The sequence below is a fragment of the Mirounga angustirostris genome, unplaced genomic scaffold, assembly GCF_029215605.1.
Source record: "Mirounga angustirostris isolate CCGP_5_RB_7025 unplaced genomic scaffold, mMirAng1.0.hap1 SCAF_1, whole genome shotgun sequence".
Taxonomy (NCBI): Eukaryota; Metazoa; Chordata; class Mammalia; order Carnivora; family Phocidae; genus Mirounga; species Mirounga angustirostris.
The window spans coordinates 93,794,722-93,807,145 of NW_026991709.1; the positions used below are offsets into that span (position 1 = coordinate 93,794,722).

The 12,424-nt window shown below is 36.2% G+C and overlaps 2 protein-coding genes across 9 annotated transcripts in view; one reads left to right on the plus strand and one right to left on the minus strand.

Annotated features, from left to right (window-relative positions):
• PHC3 (polyhomeotic homolog 3) overlaps window positions 1-12,424 on the plus strand; it is a 77,548-nt gene that overhangs the window by 47,566 nt on the left and 17,558 nt on the right. For all 7 annotated transcript variants that reach the window (XM_045903401.3, XM_064585551.1, XM_045903404.3 and 4 more), the window contains 2 exons: window positions 620-870; window positions 4,075-4,234. In XM_045903401.3, coding sequence (XP_045759357.1) covers window positions 620-870; window positions 4,075-4,234 — 411 coding nt within the window. The remainder of the gene's footprint in view (window positions 1-619; window positions 871-4,074; window positions 4,235-12,424) is intronic.
• GPR160 (G protein-coupled receptor 160) overlaps window positions 1-12,424 on the minus strand; it is a 118,888-nt gene that overhangs the window by 40,143 nt on the left and 66,321 nt on the right. The window lies entirely within an intron of this gene.

Genomic DNA, 12,424 nt, shown 5'->3' on the forward strand with positions numbered 1-12,424 from the left:
CAGAGTTTCAAGGGGAGGGATCACAGTGATCCAATCCAGTATTTTGCAGTTGCCTGGTACTAAAGTGTTCCCCCAAATTGACATACACAGTGTCACTGAAGAGTTGTTTAAAAAAAAAAAATTGTGCATGGATTTGGATTAGCCTTACTATTTGAAATAAAGGTGATGCTGTGTAATCCTTTAAAAATCTCTACTTATTCTGTGGATTTTATGATCCTTTTTTATTTAAGTATACTTTCAAAGTACTTTTTCCCCCATGCCATCTGGAATATATAAACAGGAACATAGGGAATTTAATATTTGTGTAGCTTGAAATTTTTTAAAAAAGTAACAGTTTTCATAATTCTTAAATTGACATTCTGAAACACTTTTCATATCTTATGGAATAGTTGTTTTTAACCAGGGTTGGAATGATCACTTTGAGCAAGTTATCCCCTTCTGTAAAGTGGGGATAATAGTAGCTTCTATCTTATAAGATTAAATGAGATTAAATATAAAGTTCTTAGAATGGTGTTTTAAAGCACCAGGTGTGGACGGTTATTGTTATTAATGTTTATTCTTGGTTTTCTTATTTGCCTGCACAGAATGCTAAAGATAAAAAAATGACTTTTTTTTCCAGAGCAAGTGGAATTACCTGCTGTGGCATCAGTCAGTGCTTCAGTAATTAAATCTCCATCAGATCCTTCACATGTTTCTGTTCCTCCACCTCCACTCTTACTTCCTGCTGCTACCACGAGGAGTAATAGTACATCCGTGCCCAGTAGCATTCCCAGTATAGAAAACAAACCTCCACAGGCTATTGTTAAACCACAGATCTTAACCCATGTTATTGAAGGCTTTGTGATTCAGGAGGGATTGGAGCCATTTCCTGTAAGTAGTAAGCAAATTTGTATTTTTAAAATTATTCATGTAGCATTATCTTTAATTGTAGTGTATTATTCTCTAATAAAATGCTTATAATTTTATTTCAAAAAAGTTGTTGATCCCTTATCTAGAATTTCTCTACATATTATTTATATATTTCCAAATATGTTTCTAGAATTTTTATGCTAGCTATATATAAACTAAGGAAAAAATTTCAGGCTATTAAGGATATCAATTTTATAATTTTTAGACAAAGATAATGGGAAGATTACTCCAGTGAAATAAATTTTTTCTTTTTAAAGATTTTATTTATTTATTTATTTGAGAGAGAGAGAGAGTGTGAGCAGGGGGTAGGAGCAGAGGGAGAAGTGGGCCCCCAGCTGAGCAGGGAGCCCGATGCGGGGCTTGTTCCCAGGGCCCTGGGATCATGACCTGAGCCCAGGGCAGACGCTTCACCGACTAAGCCATCCAGGTGCCCCTCTTATTTCTTTTTAAGGGGACTGAAATGACACCTAAAGTGCATTATTTTTTTTAAAACGGTGTTTCTTATATAACGTGATACTTTGTGAACTTGAGTGCCTAAGATAATAACTTCCCAACCTGATAATTCTGAAGTTATTCAGTTGATGGTTTATAATTAGCAAATAGATTTTCTCATCCTTACATCTCAGCCTTCAGTCAGATTTTTAAAATGCCTTAAAATCTTCACTTAACATTGGAGGTGCTATTTTTCTATCACTGAAAGTCTTATAAGTTGAGACTAGCAGTACTTAATTTCTATGCTAATATCTAGAGATGAACATTTTTCCTTAGAAAATAAAAGACAAGTGGCCGAAGTCAAAGCCAAAATCTAAGACAAGAAAACAAAAGAATTCATTTCAAGAGCCTTTGAATTATACCTGGTATTTTAGATTCCTGGGTGGGGAAAATCTTGCATTGTGATAGTGGATTGCCTCATCATTTGCCTTTGGCTTCAGTTAACTGTGTGTTTTAAATTTGGATCTCCTGGGGCGCCTTGGTGGCTCAGTCTTAAGCGTCTGCCTTCTGCTCGGGTCGGCTCGAGTTATGATCCCGGGGTCCTGGGATCGAGCCCTGCATCGGGCTCCCTGCTCTGCGGGAGGCCTGCTTCTCCCTCTCCCACTCCCCCTGCTTGTGTTCCTTCTCTTGCTGTGTCTTTCTCTGTCAAATAAATAAATAAAATCTTAAAAATAAATAAATAACTTTGGATCTCCTGTAAGAATTCTGATAGTGGAGCAATAGTCTCTTTTCCCTGCTCCTCAGGGTTTGGATCTTGGCTGTGCTGCATACTGTAACCTTCGTTAAGTCACCCAACCTTTTTGATCTTAATTTTTGCTCATCTGGCAGGTGGAGATGACACTTGGCTCTGAGGGTTGTGGTGGGAATTAAATGTGCAGTTCCTGGCACGTAGTACCCATCGTTGCTATTACTCAATCACTTGTGACAATTACAACTTTTTTTTTCTGATTATAAAATTAATAATGTATTATTTTAAATGGAAAATATGGGAAATGTACAGAGCAAATCATCCCCAGCAATACCACAATGTGTATTTTTTACATATATGTTTCATATGATCAAGATTATTATATATATAGTTCTGTTTCTGTCAGTATATTTAGAGCTTTCGTTTTCTCATATGATTAAATAGTACTCTGGAAACATTTTGAAAGGTTACATAGTACTCCACTTTATGGACAGCCATAATTTATGTAATCCTTGCATTATTGTTGGACATTTTAGGTTTCCATATTTAGTAATTTCTTTAGCACGAATTCCTTGAAGTACAGATATTGAATCACATTACATATGTATTCATAAGGCTCATGATATATATTGCCAAATTATTTTCTGGAAAGATTATTTATTTGCTTTATTTTTATTTTTAAAGATTTTATTTTTAAGTAATCTCTACACCCAGTGTGGGACTCAAACTCACAACCCCAATATCAAGAGTCACATGCTTTTCTGACTGAGCCAGCCAAGCACTTCTGGAAAGATTATTTAAATATATTCACACAACAGAAGTGTAAACTCTCAGCAGCACTGAGTATTACAGTTCTTCAGCAATACCTTTTGTAAATTTTACGTGAGGTATATTAAATATACTAACTGAAATGAACAAAATTTAAAAGTTCATGAGTGATTATTCTCTGAAGTTAAATGTAGAAATTTACAATAAGCTGACGTTCACCATCTGTGGCAGATATCGGAGACTTAACTGGCATTCTTAAAGGAGGTTCTGTTTCAGATTAGCTAAAGGTTCACTCGCAAATCAGTAAATATTTTTGGTCTGGATTGTTTTTGCTGAAAACATTTCTAAAATAAGTAGTATTTATGCCTTAACCAAGTATATTGAACATAAGCAAATATTTTGTTGTTGATTTTCATGTTAATGTTTGAGGATTTTTCCATTTGTTTTTGTGATTATAGTGGATTAGGTTGCCGAACTAGGAGTCAGGAGATCGAGTTCTAATCCTCATTCTGCTTTTGTAAAGAAATCACCTAAACACTTAGAACATTAGTTCACTTATCTTTAAAATACATACAATAGTGATCTATCTTGAGGAGACAACCCTACGAGTAAAAAGCTTTGTACATGAAAACTAAATCTTAAAAGTTGTTGCAGAAAAAAAATAAGGATACTGGCTAATCAAAATTTATTACTGATATTTATTATTTTTTTATTTTAAAAAGACTTATTTATTTCAACGAGGAAGAGAGCTTGAGCTAGCACAGGGGGTAGGGAGAAGGGGTCGAGGGAGAGGGAGAGAGAGTCATAGGCAGACTCTGTGCTGAGCGTGGAGCCCGATGCAGGGCTTGATCTGATCTCATGACCCTGAGATCACGACCTGAGCCAAAACCAAGAGTCAGGTGCCTAACTGACTGCGCCACCCAGGTGCCCCTATTACTGCTTTTTAAAGACCTTTTTTAACTACTTGCCTAAACTAGGAAAAGGTTCCATTTGACAGAGACTTTGAAGCATCTGCACTGCTGATGACTTGAAATACAACTGTTGATGTCCAGATTGCCTAAAATTTTCTTAAGGAATAAAGCACTTAGTGAATCAGTTCAACTGATCAGTTGAACAAGTAAATTAGTACAGATATTATTCATTCCAAGAGGTTTTTTAACCAAGTTATTTCTGAAAAGCCTTTTAAAAGATTATTTTATTCTCTGTCTCCTTTGAAGGTGAGTCGTTCATCTTTGCTAATAGAACAGCCTGTGAAAAAAAGGCCTCTTTTGGATAATCAGGTGATAAATTCTGTATGTGTTCAGCCAGAGCTACAGAATAATACAAAGCATGCAGATAATTCATCTGACACAGAGATGGAAGACATGATTGCTGAAGGTATGTGGATTTTATTTAAGATACTGTTTAAATTAACTTTGACTTTTACCATTTGAAACAGGATATGGATTTTTATTCTACACATTTTCACACACGAGGAAGCTATTCACTTTTATTCTTATATAATGCATTATTTAACTGAGGTAAATGGAAAGCTAATCAGACCTTTAATGGCCAAATAATTCCAATAGAAAGATTGATGTTTAATTGCATAATGTCAATTTGACTTTTGAAGGAGTGTGGGAGGGAAAGTTCCACTATATATGAAAGTAATTTAGAATTTTAGCACCAAAGCAACCAGTTCTTTTTTTCCTAAGCAGACTTAACTAAGTGACTGTTTTACTGAGTTTGCTTAAAAATTTAAAGCTTCTGGGTTGTTTGGTGTTAGACTTTCCATATCCTGATGTTTGATGTCAGGTAGGTATTACAGTTGTATTAAGGATGTACTTGTCAATCAAGAAGTGATTAAATTTGTTCAAAGAGGAAAATATCACTAAATCTTCTTAATGTCAGAGATTCCTTTTTTATAGACTTAAGTCTAATAGTGAAATACTCCAGAAAAGTCAGTTGTACACAAAATGACTATAGGAAAACAAACACAAATAAATGCAGAAGTGATTTATTTTTTATTGATTCTGATCATGGCCCTGTAATTTTGTGTAGTCAGGGCTCTACAGTAGTGTTTTAGTTAACATCTGTGTCTAAATAATTATCCTTAATATCTTAGTATATTTTATCTAAAATTAATTAACTTTCACATGTTTATTGAGCATATACTATATGTGCCTGAACTTTGGTAAATTAAGCAAAACAGCATGCTGATAAACAAAATAGTCTTTGCCCATGGTTTTCCTGTTTGTTCAAAGGAAGGCATCTCTGTTTGTTAGTAAGTTATAAACTGTTGAAATCTATTCCTGGTTTACCTTTTATTTGAACAGCAAAGAGTATGACGTAGTATAAAATTGGGTTTTTGCTGCTAACTTATATTGAGATCAGTTTGATTTTTTTCACTTTAATGTTAACAATGAAAAATTTCAAACATACATAAATTAGAATTGTATAATGAATCTTCACTCACCCAGACTCAACATTGCCCAATATCAAACATCATTTTTGCCATACTAGCTTCATCTATCCCTTTTGTTTTCCTTCCTCCATTCCCCTGTCTCTCTTTCTCTTCTTTTCTTCCCTCCTCCTTTCTGTTTTTTAAAAAAATCATAGTCCTCATTTCATTTCACTGGTATATAGTTCATTGTGCATTTCTACAAAATATACATTTTCTTATGTAAGTATAATGCTATATCACACAAAACAATATTAATAGTAATTTCTTTGGGGTCATCTAGTACCTGGTTCATATTGAGATTTCCTCAGTTGTATTACAATTGTATAAATTGTTACAAATATCCTTTTATAGTTATTTTTCAAATCAGAATTGAGGCAGTGCCTACATTTTGCCTTTTGTTATGAACTTAATTTCATTTAATTCCTAAATACTTTTAGTTATGCTTACTATTTTATCTGAGAAAATGTTTCATTTGAGATGAGTAGTAAAGTTGAATATGCAGGGATTTTTCTTTCTTTCTTTTTCTTTTCTTTTCTTTTTTTTGGGGGGGGGGTTGGGGCAGAGGGAGAGGGAGAGAGAGAATCTCAAGCAGGCTCCAGGCCCGGCGTGGGGCCTGATGCACGGCTCAATCTCACAATCCCAAGAGCATTACCTGAGCCAAAACCAAGAGTCAGATGTTTAACCGACTGAGCCACCCAGGTGCCCTGCAGGGATTTTTTTTCTTGCCTATAACTACAAGAAGTGTATAAATGAAAGTTCTAGGCTAAAAAGCACATATAATGTGCCCTATTGTGTGTACACATTGGAGAAAAATGGAAAACCACTTAGGAAGTTTCACAGCATATGTCATGATACTCATGGTTTATAATATAATAGACATACAGCATATGTTAGACTGTAGTAGAACCTGAGAGGAGCTTTTGATCTAGTAGGAACTAGTGAATTTAAGATAACTAAGGAGTAACATGTGGTAAGTTTTAAATGAATTGTACAGATGGTAAGAACTTGGGACTTTAAAACTGATTCTAAAACCAGTTGAGATAAACCACACTGTGGTTTTAAAACCACAATGAAGTATCACCTCACACCGGTCAGAATGGCTAGTAGCAAAAAGACAAGAAAGAGCAAGTGTTGGAGAGGATGTGGAGGAAAGGGAACTCTCATGCACAGTTGGTGGGAATGTAAATTGGTGCAGCCACTCTGGAGAATAGTGTGGTGGTTCCTCAGAAAACTAAAAAAAGATGTACCATATGATCCAGTAATTCCACTTCTGGGTATTTATCCAAAGAAAATGAAAACACTGATTTAAAAAGATACATATATATGTACTCCTATGTTTACTGCAGCATTATTTACAATAGTCAAGATATGGAAGCAACCCACGTGTCCATCATAAATAGATGAATGAATAAAGAAGATGTGGTGTGTGTGTGTGTGTGTGCGTGTATATATATATATATATATATATATACACGCACACACATACACACAAAATGGAGTATTTCTCAGCCATAAAAAAGGATGAAATCTTGCCATCTATGACAACATGGATGGACCTAAAGGGTATTATGCTAAATGAGATAAGCCAGACTGAGAAAGACAAATACCCTATGATTTCACTCATATGTGGAATCTAAAAAATAAGACAAGCAAACAAATAACAGTAGAAAGAAACAGACTTATAAATACGGAGGACAAACTGGTGGTTGCCGAAGAAGAGAGGGTGGGAGGATAGGTGAAATTGGTGAAGGAGATTAAAAGGTACAAACTTCCAGTTATAAAATAAATTGTACAGGATAGGGAATATAGTGACTAATATTGTAATACACTTGTAGCAAGTATTTCATAATGAATATAACTGCTGAATGACTACATTGTGCACCTGAAACTAATTTAATATTACATGTCAATTATATTTCAATTTAAAAAAACCTGGTTGAGGGCGCCTGGGTGGCTCAGTCGGTTAAGCGGCTGCCTTCAGCTCAGGTCATGATCCTGGAGTCCCAGGATCGAGTCCCACATTGGGCTCCCTGCTCAGTGGGGAGTCTGCTTCTCCCTCTGACCCTCCCCTCTCTCATGCTCTCTGTCTCATTCTCTCTCTCAAATAAATAAATAAAATCTTTAAAAAAAAAAAAAAAAAACCGGGGTGCCTGGGTGGCTCAGTCGTTAAGCGTCTGCCTTCGGCTCAGGTCATGATCCTAGGGTCCTGGGGTCGAGCCCCACATCGGGCTCCCTGCTCAGTGGGAAGCCTGCTTCTCCCTCTCCCACTCCCCCTGCTTGTGTTCCCTCTCTCGCTTTGTCTCTCTCTGTCAAATAAATAAATAGGATCTTTAAAAAAAAAAAACCTGGTTGATGGAATGTTCTGAATATGTCTGTTAAATCCATCTGATCCAGTGTGTCATTCAAAACCACTGTTTTCTTGTTGATTTTCTGTTTGGATGATCTGTCCATAGTGGAAGTGGGGTGTTAAAGTCCCTTACTATTATTTTATCACTGTCGTTTATATCCTTTATGTTTGTTATTAACTATTTTATGTATTTGGGTGCTCCATGTTGGGTGCATAAATAATTACAATTGTTATATTTTCTTGTTGAATTGTCCCCCTTATTATATAGTGTCTTTTGTCTCTTCTTTGTTTTAAAGTCTGTTTTGTCTGATTGCTGTCCCAGCTTTCTTTTGACATCCATTTGCATGATAAATGTTTCTCCATCCCCTCACTTTCAGTCTATAGGTGTCTTTCTGTCTGAAATGAGTCTGTTTTAGGCAGCATATAAATGGATCTTGTTTTTTTTATCCACTCTATCACGCTATGTCTTTTGATTGCAGCGTTTAGTCCAGTTACATTCAAAGTAATTATTAATAGATAGTACTTATTGCCGTTTTGTTACTGTTTTATGGTTGTTTCTGTAGAACACTTGAAAAGAATGCAAACTGGTACAGCCACCATGGAAAACTGTATGGAGATTCCTCAAACAATTAAAAATAGGGGCACCTGGGTGGCTCAGATGGTTAAGCCTCTGCCTTTGGCTCAGGTCGTGATCCCAGGGTCCTGGGATCGAGTCCCACATCCGACTCCCTGCTCAGTGGAGAGCCTGCTTCTCCCTCTCCCTCTGTACCTCCCCCTGCTCATGCACTCTCTCTCCCTCTTATCTCTGTCTCAAATGAATAAGTAAAAAAAAATCTTTAAAAAAAAATTAAAAATAGGGACACCTGGGTGGCTCAGATGGTTAAGCGTCTGCCTTCGGCTCAGGTCATGATCCCAGGGTCCTGAGATCGAGTCCCACATCGGGCTCCCTGCTCCTTGGGAGCCTGCTTCTCTCTCTCTCTCTCTCTCTCTCTCTCTCCCTCTCTGTCTCTCATGAATAAATAAATAAAATCTTTAAAAAATAAAAAAAAAAAATTAAAAATAGAACTACTTTATAATCCAGCACTATTAGGTATTTACCCTCCAAAAAACAACAACACTAATTCAGAGGGATACATGCACCCCTGTATTTATTGCATCATTATTTACAATAGCCAAACTGTGAAAGCAGCCCAAGTGTCCATCGATGGATGAATGGATAAAGAAGATGTGGTATATACATATAGTGGAATATTACTCAGCCATAAAAAAGAATGAAATCTTGCCATTACAACAACATGGATAGAGCTAGGGAATATAATGCTAAGTAAAATAAGTCAGAAAAAGAGAGATACCACATGATCTCATTCATGTGGAATTTAAGAAACAAATGAGCAAAGGAGAGAGAGAGACCAAGAAGCAGACTCTTAACTATAGAGAACAAACTGGCTACCAGAGGGGAGGTGGGTGAAGTAAGTGATGGGGATTAAAGAATATGCTTATCATGATGGAAAACAACAACAAACCTGGCTGAGATTATTGCCAGTTTGGTAAGTTTTCTGTAGAGATGGGATTTGACCTGGGTCTTGGATGATAAAACATAGATAACAAACAGGAAGAACCTTTCAGGTTGGAACCATGAATAAATGTACAAAGGATGTTCACATAACTTCAGGAGGGGACAGTGAGGAGTAGACTGTGGGCTTAGAGAAATAGTGAGAAGTAAGACTGACAGAATCAGATTCTAGAGTATTTTGGATATTTGACCCAAGTCGTCAGGAGTTATCTTGTTGTGAAGAGGATGGTTACTGAAGATTTTTAGGCAGATTACATGAAAAGAGTGTTTTTGGAAACTGCAGGTCATCTGTAGGATGAATCTGTAGGTTTGGTATGTAATTGATACTTGTAGTTATAGTGGGAAGAGGAAGGAAAGGATTTATGGAAGATAAGGCAAAGGGTAGTTTAACACGTTAAGTTACCAGAGTAATGAAAAGGAAGATTTAAAGATGATTAATCTATGCATTGAGTAGTAAATAAGCAATAGAGATCTAATACATAGTATAATGAATATAGACAGCAGTATTGCTTAGAGACTAAAACTTAAGTATTCCAATCACTAAAAAGAAAGGGTAATTATGTAAAGTGATAGAGGGTGATGGAGGTGCTAAATATTGCTACAGCAACAATCATAATATATAAATGTATCAAATTAAAACATGTACACTTAAATGTGCACAGTGTTATAAGGTAAATATAGTCAAAAAAGATTAATCTGTTTCATAGTGGAGCTTTAGAATATGCCAAATTTTTAAATACTTCATAATTTAACTTCCCAAGGTAATTATATAAAGTGTTTCTATTACTGTGTACTTCAGTGTTTATGGGAAGTACTATAGAGTGAAATGGTGAAGTCATTTATTTACTGGCTTTAGCAGTATATACAGTTTAATTCAGTACTTAAAAACTTAGTGTAAGGATTATTCTCTTTTTAAAGGATAATTTCTGTTTCTATTTGGACTGGTTCTAGAACTAGAATCTCCAACCAGTAGACTGTGATTTACCAAAATATCTTCTGTCTTCCCTGGTAAATCATCATATTGATCATGATTTCTGTCTCATTGCCTCTCTGTTTTGCTTCTTATCATTAAGTGATCTCAAGTCTTCAGGAAAATTTAAAAGTAACTCCTCCTCACACACAAAAAATGGGGACATCTCTTAGTTAGAATATATGTTGGGCCACTCCATTAGAAACCCAGAATAATATTTGATTAAATAAGGTGGAAGTTCAATTTTTGCCCAGAGGCAAGCGTTGGGCACCTAAGCTGCCAGTGTTGTGGTTTTCTCATCCCTAGAATGTTCCTTTCGTTTCCAAGATAGCTAATTTTCATTTTCACATTCTAATCAGTGAGATGGGGGAGAAGGGCACCACCTGGAATTTGCAGGTATTTCCATTCACATGTCATGGATGGCCACACCTAGGGCAGAAACTGAGTTATTATTTTCAGAGCCCATATACCTTGCTGAAAATTAGGATTTTGTTACTGTGGGAGAAAAGTGAAGAATGGATGTTGGGGAGAATTACCAAGCTGTCTATGCCATAGACTTCCATCTTTATTAGCTAAAGGAACAGTTTTTGAACTCATTTGGCTCTGTAGTTTTTTATTCACAACTGTGAAAAAGTAGCCTTGGTAATACCAAATTTGTTAAAATTATGACAAACAGAACAGGGATTTTTGAATGTTAATGTTCCTCTCTTCATTATGAGAAATAAAACTGATGTTCATTTTTTGTTAGGTTGTCTGTCCTTAGACCATACCTGTTTGGATCTCCCCTCTCTCACCAGCAAAAACATGTCCTCCTTTGTAAGGGATTCTAAACTATTATCAAGTGTTCCATATTGCTACATTAGTGAATACAAGCTTTTTAAAGCTTTCAGTATAGTCTGGAAATGGAACAACTTGATGACTAGATTCTTTGGGGCCAGATTGGTGGCAAAGGTGGTAGTGAGAGGCTCTGTCACATGTCAGACCAGGTCACAAGCATGACAAAGTGAAAACAATACTGGAACTTATGACATCAGTTCCCAGGGATGTGTTGTTGAGCCACAGTTGTGTAAAAGCCATTTCTAGGTCATTGGAAGGAGCAATTTTAATTTTACTTGTTTTTAGACTCTTTCTCATTGCTACTCACCAAATGACTTGCTTATGAAGGTAGTCCTGAAAATTTTTTTACAGTGAACTCTTGCTAGTTCATGATTTGATCAGTCATGTTGATAATATTTGGCTGTCCCTTGAGACTGCAGATATTTCACAGTATGTTTTTTAGTAGTTCTTGCTGTCTTATCTTGATTTAGCACTTTGCCATTTGCTTCTTCAGTAACACTAGGATAATGTGACTGCCTAAATTTTCTGAGTGCATGTCATCCATGTTTACATTTCAGAGTCCCCTCTTTATCTTAATAAGCCTTTGGTTAAATGAGTAACATAGAAAAGCACACAGGGGACTCATAGCTAAAAGCTTTAGTTAGTAAAGTATGCTTTTTTACGTATTCTACATGACTTGGCATAGGAATTATCGTGATGCAAGAACATGGCAGAATATGATGGATTTAAGAATTTAACAGTTTGGGCGCCTGGGTGGCTCAGTTGGTTAAGCAACTGTCTTCGGCTCAGGTCATGATCCCGGAGTCCCTGGATCGAGTCCCACATCGGGCTCCCTGCTTGGCAGGGAGTCTGCTTCTCCCTCTGACCCTCCTCCCTCTCATGCTCTCTGTCTCTCATTCTCTCTGTCTCAAATAAATAAAATCTTTAAAAAAAAAAAAAAAAAGAATTTAACAGTTAAAAATTAGAATTTAGGGCACCTGGGTGGCTCAGTTGGTTAAACGTCTGCCTTCAGCTCGGGTCATGATTCCAGGGTCCTGGGATCAAGTCCTGCATCAGGCTCCCTGCTCTACGGGGAGTCTGCTTCTCCCTCTGTCTCTCTCTCTCTCGTGAATAAATAAAATCTTTAAAAAAAAAAAAAAAGAATTTAACCATTTTTATTTCTTAAGTACTTATTACAGGTCTTGGTACTCATAATTCTTATGTGGAAAATAGGAAACGGAACTGTCACTTTTTTATGCCTACTATCTACTGGGTACTCATGAAGTCTTCATTGCAGTTCTTTGGGAAAGGTATTATAAACCTAATTTTACAGATGAAGATACTCTGGGTCATGAAAATAAAATTTCTTGCTTATAGGTGATTGTTGCTGGATACTTGAGGATTTAGGTAGAAAGTTT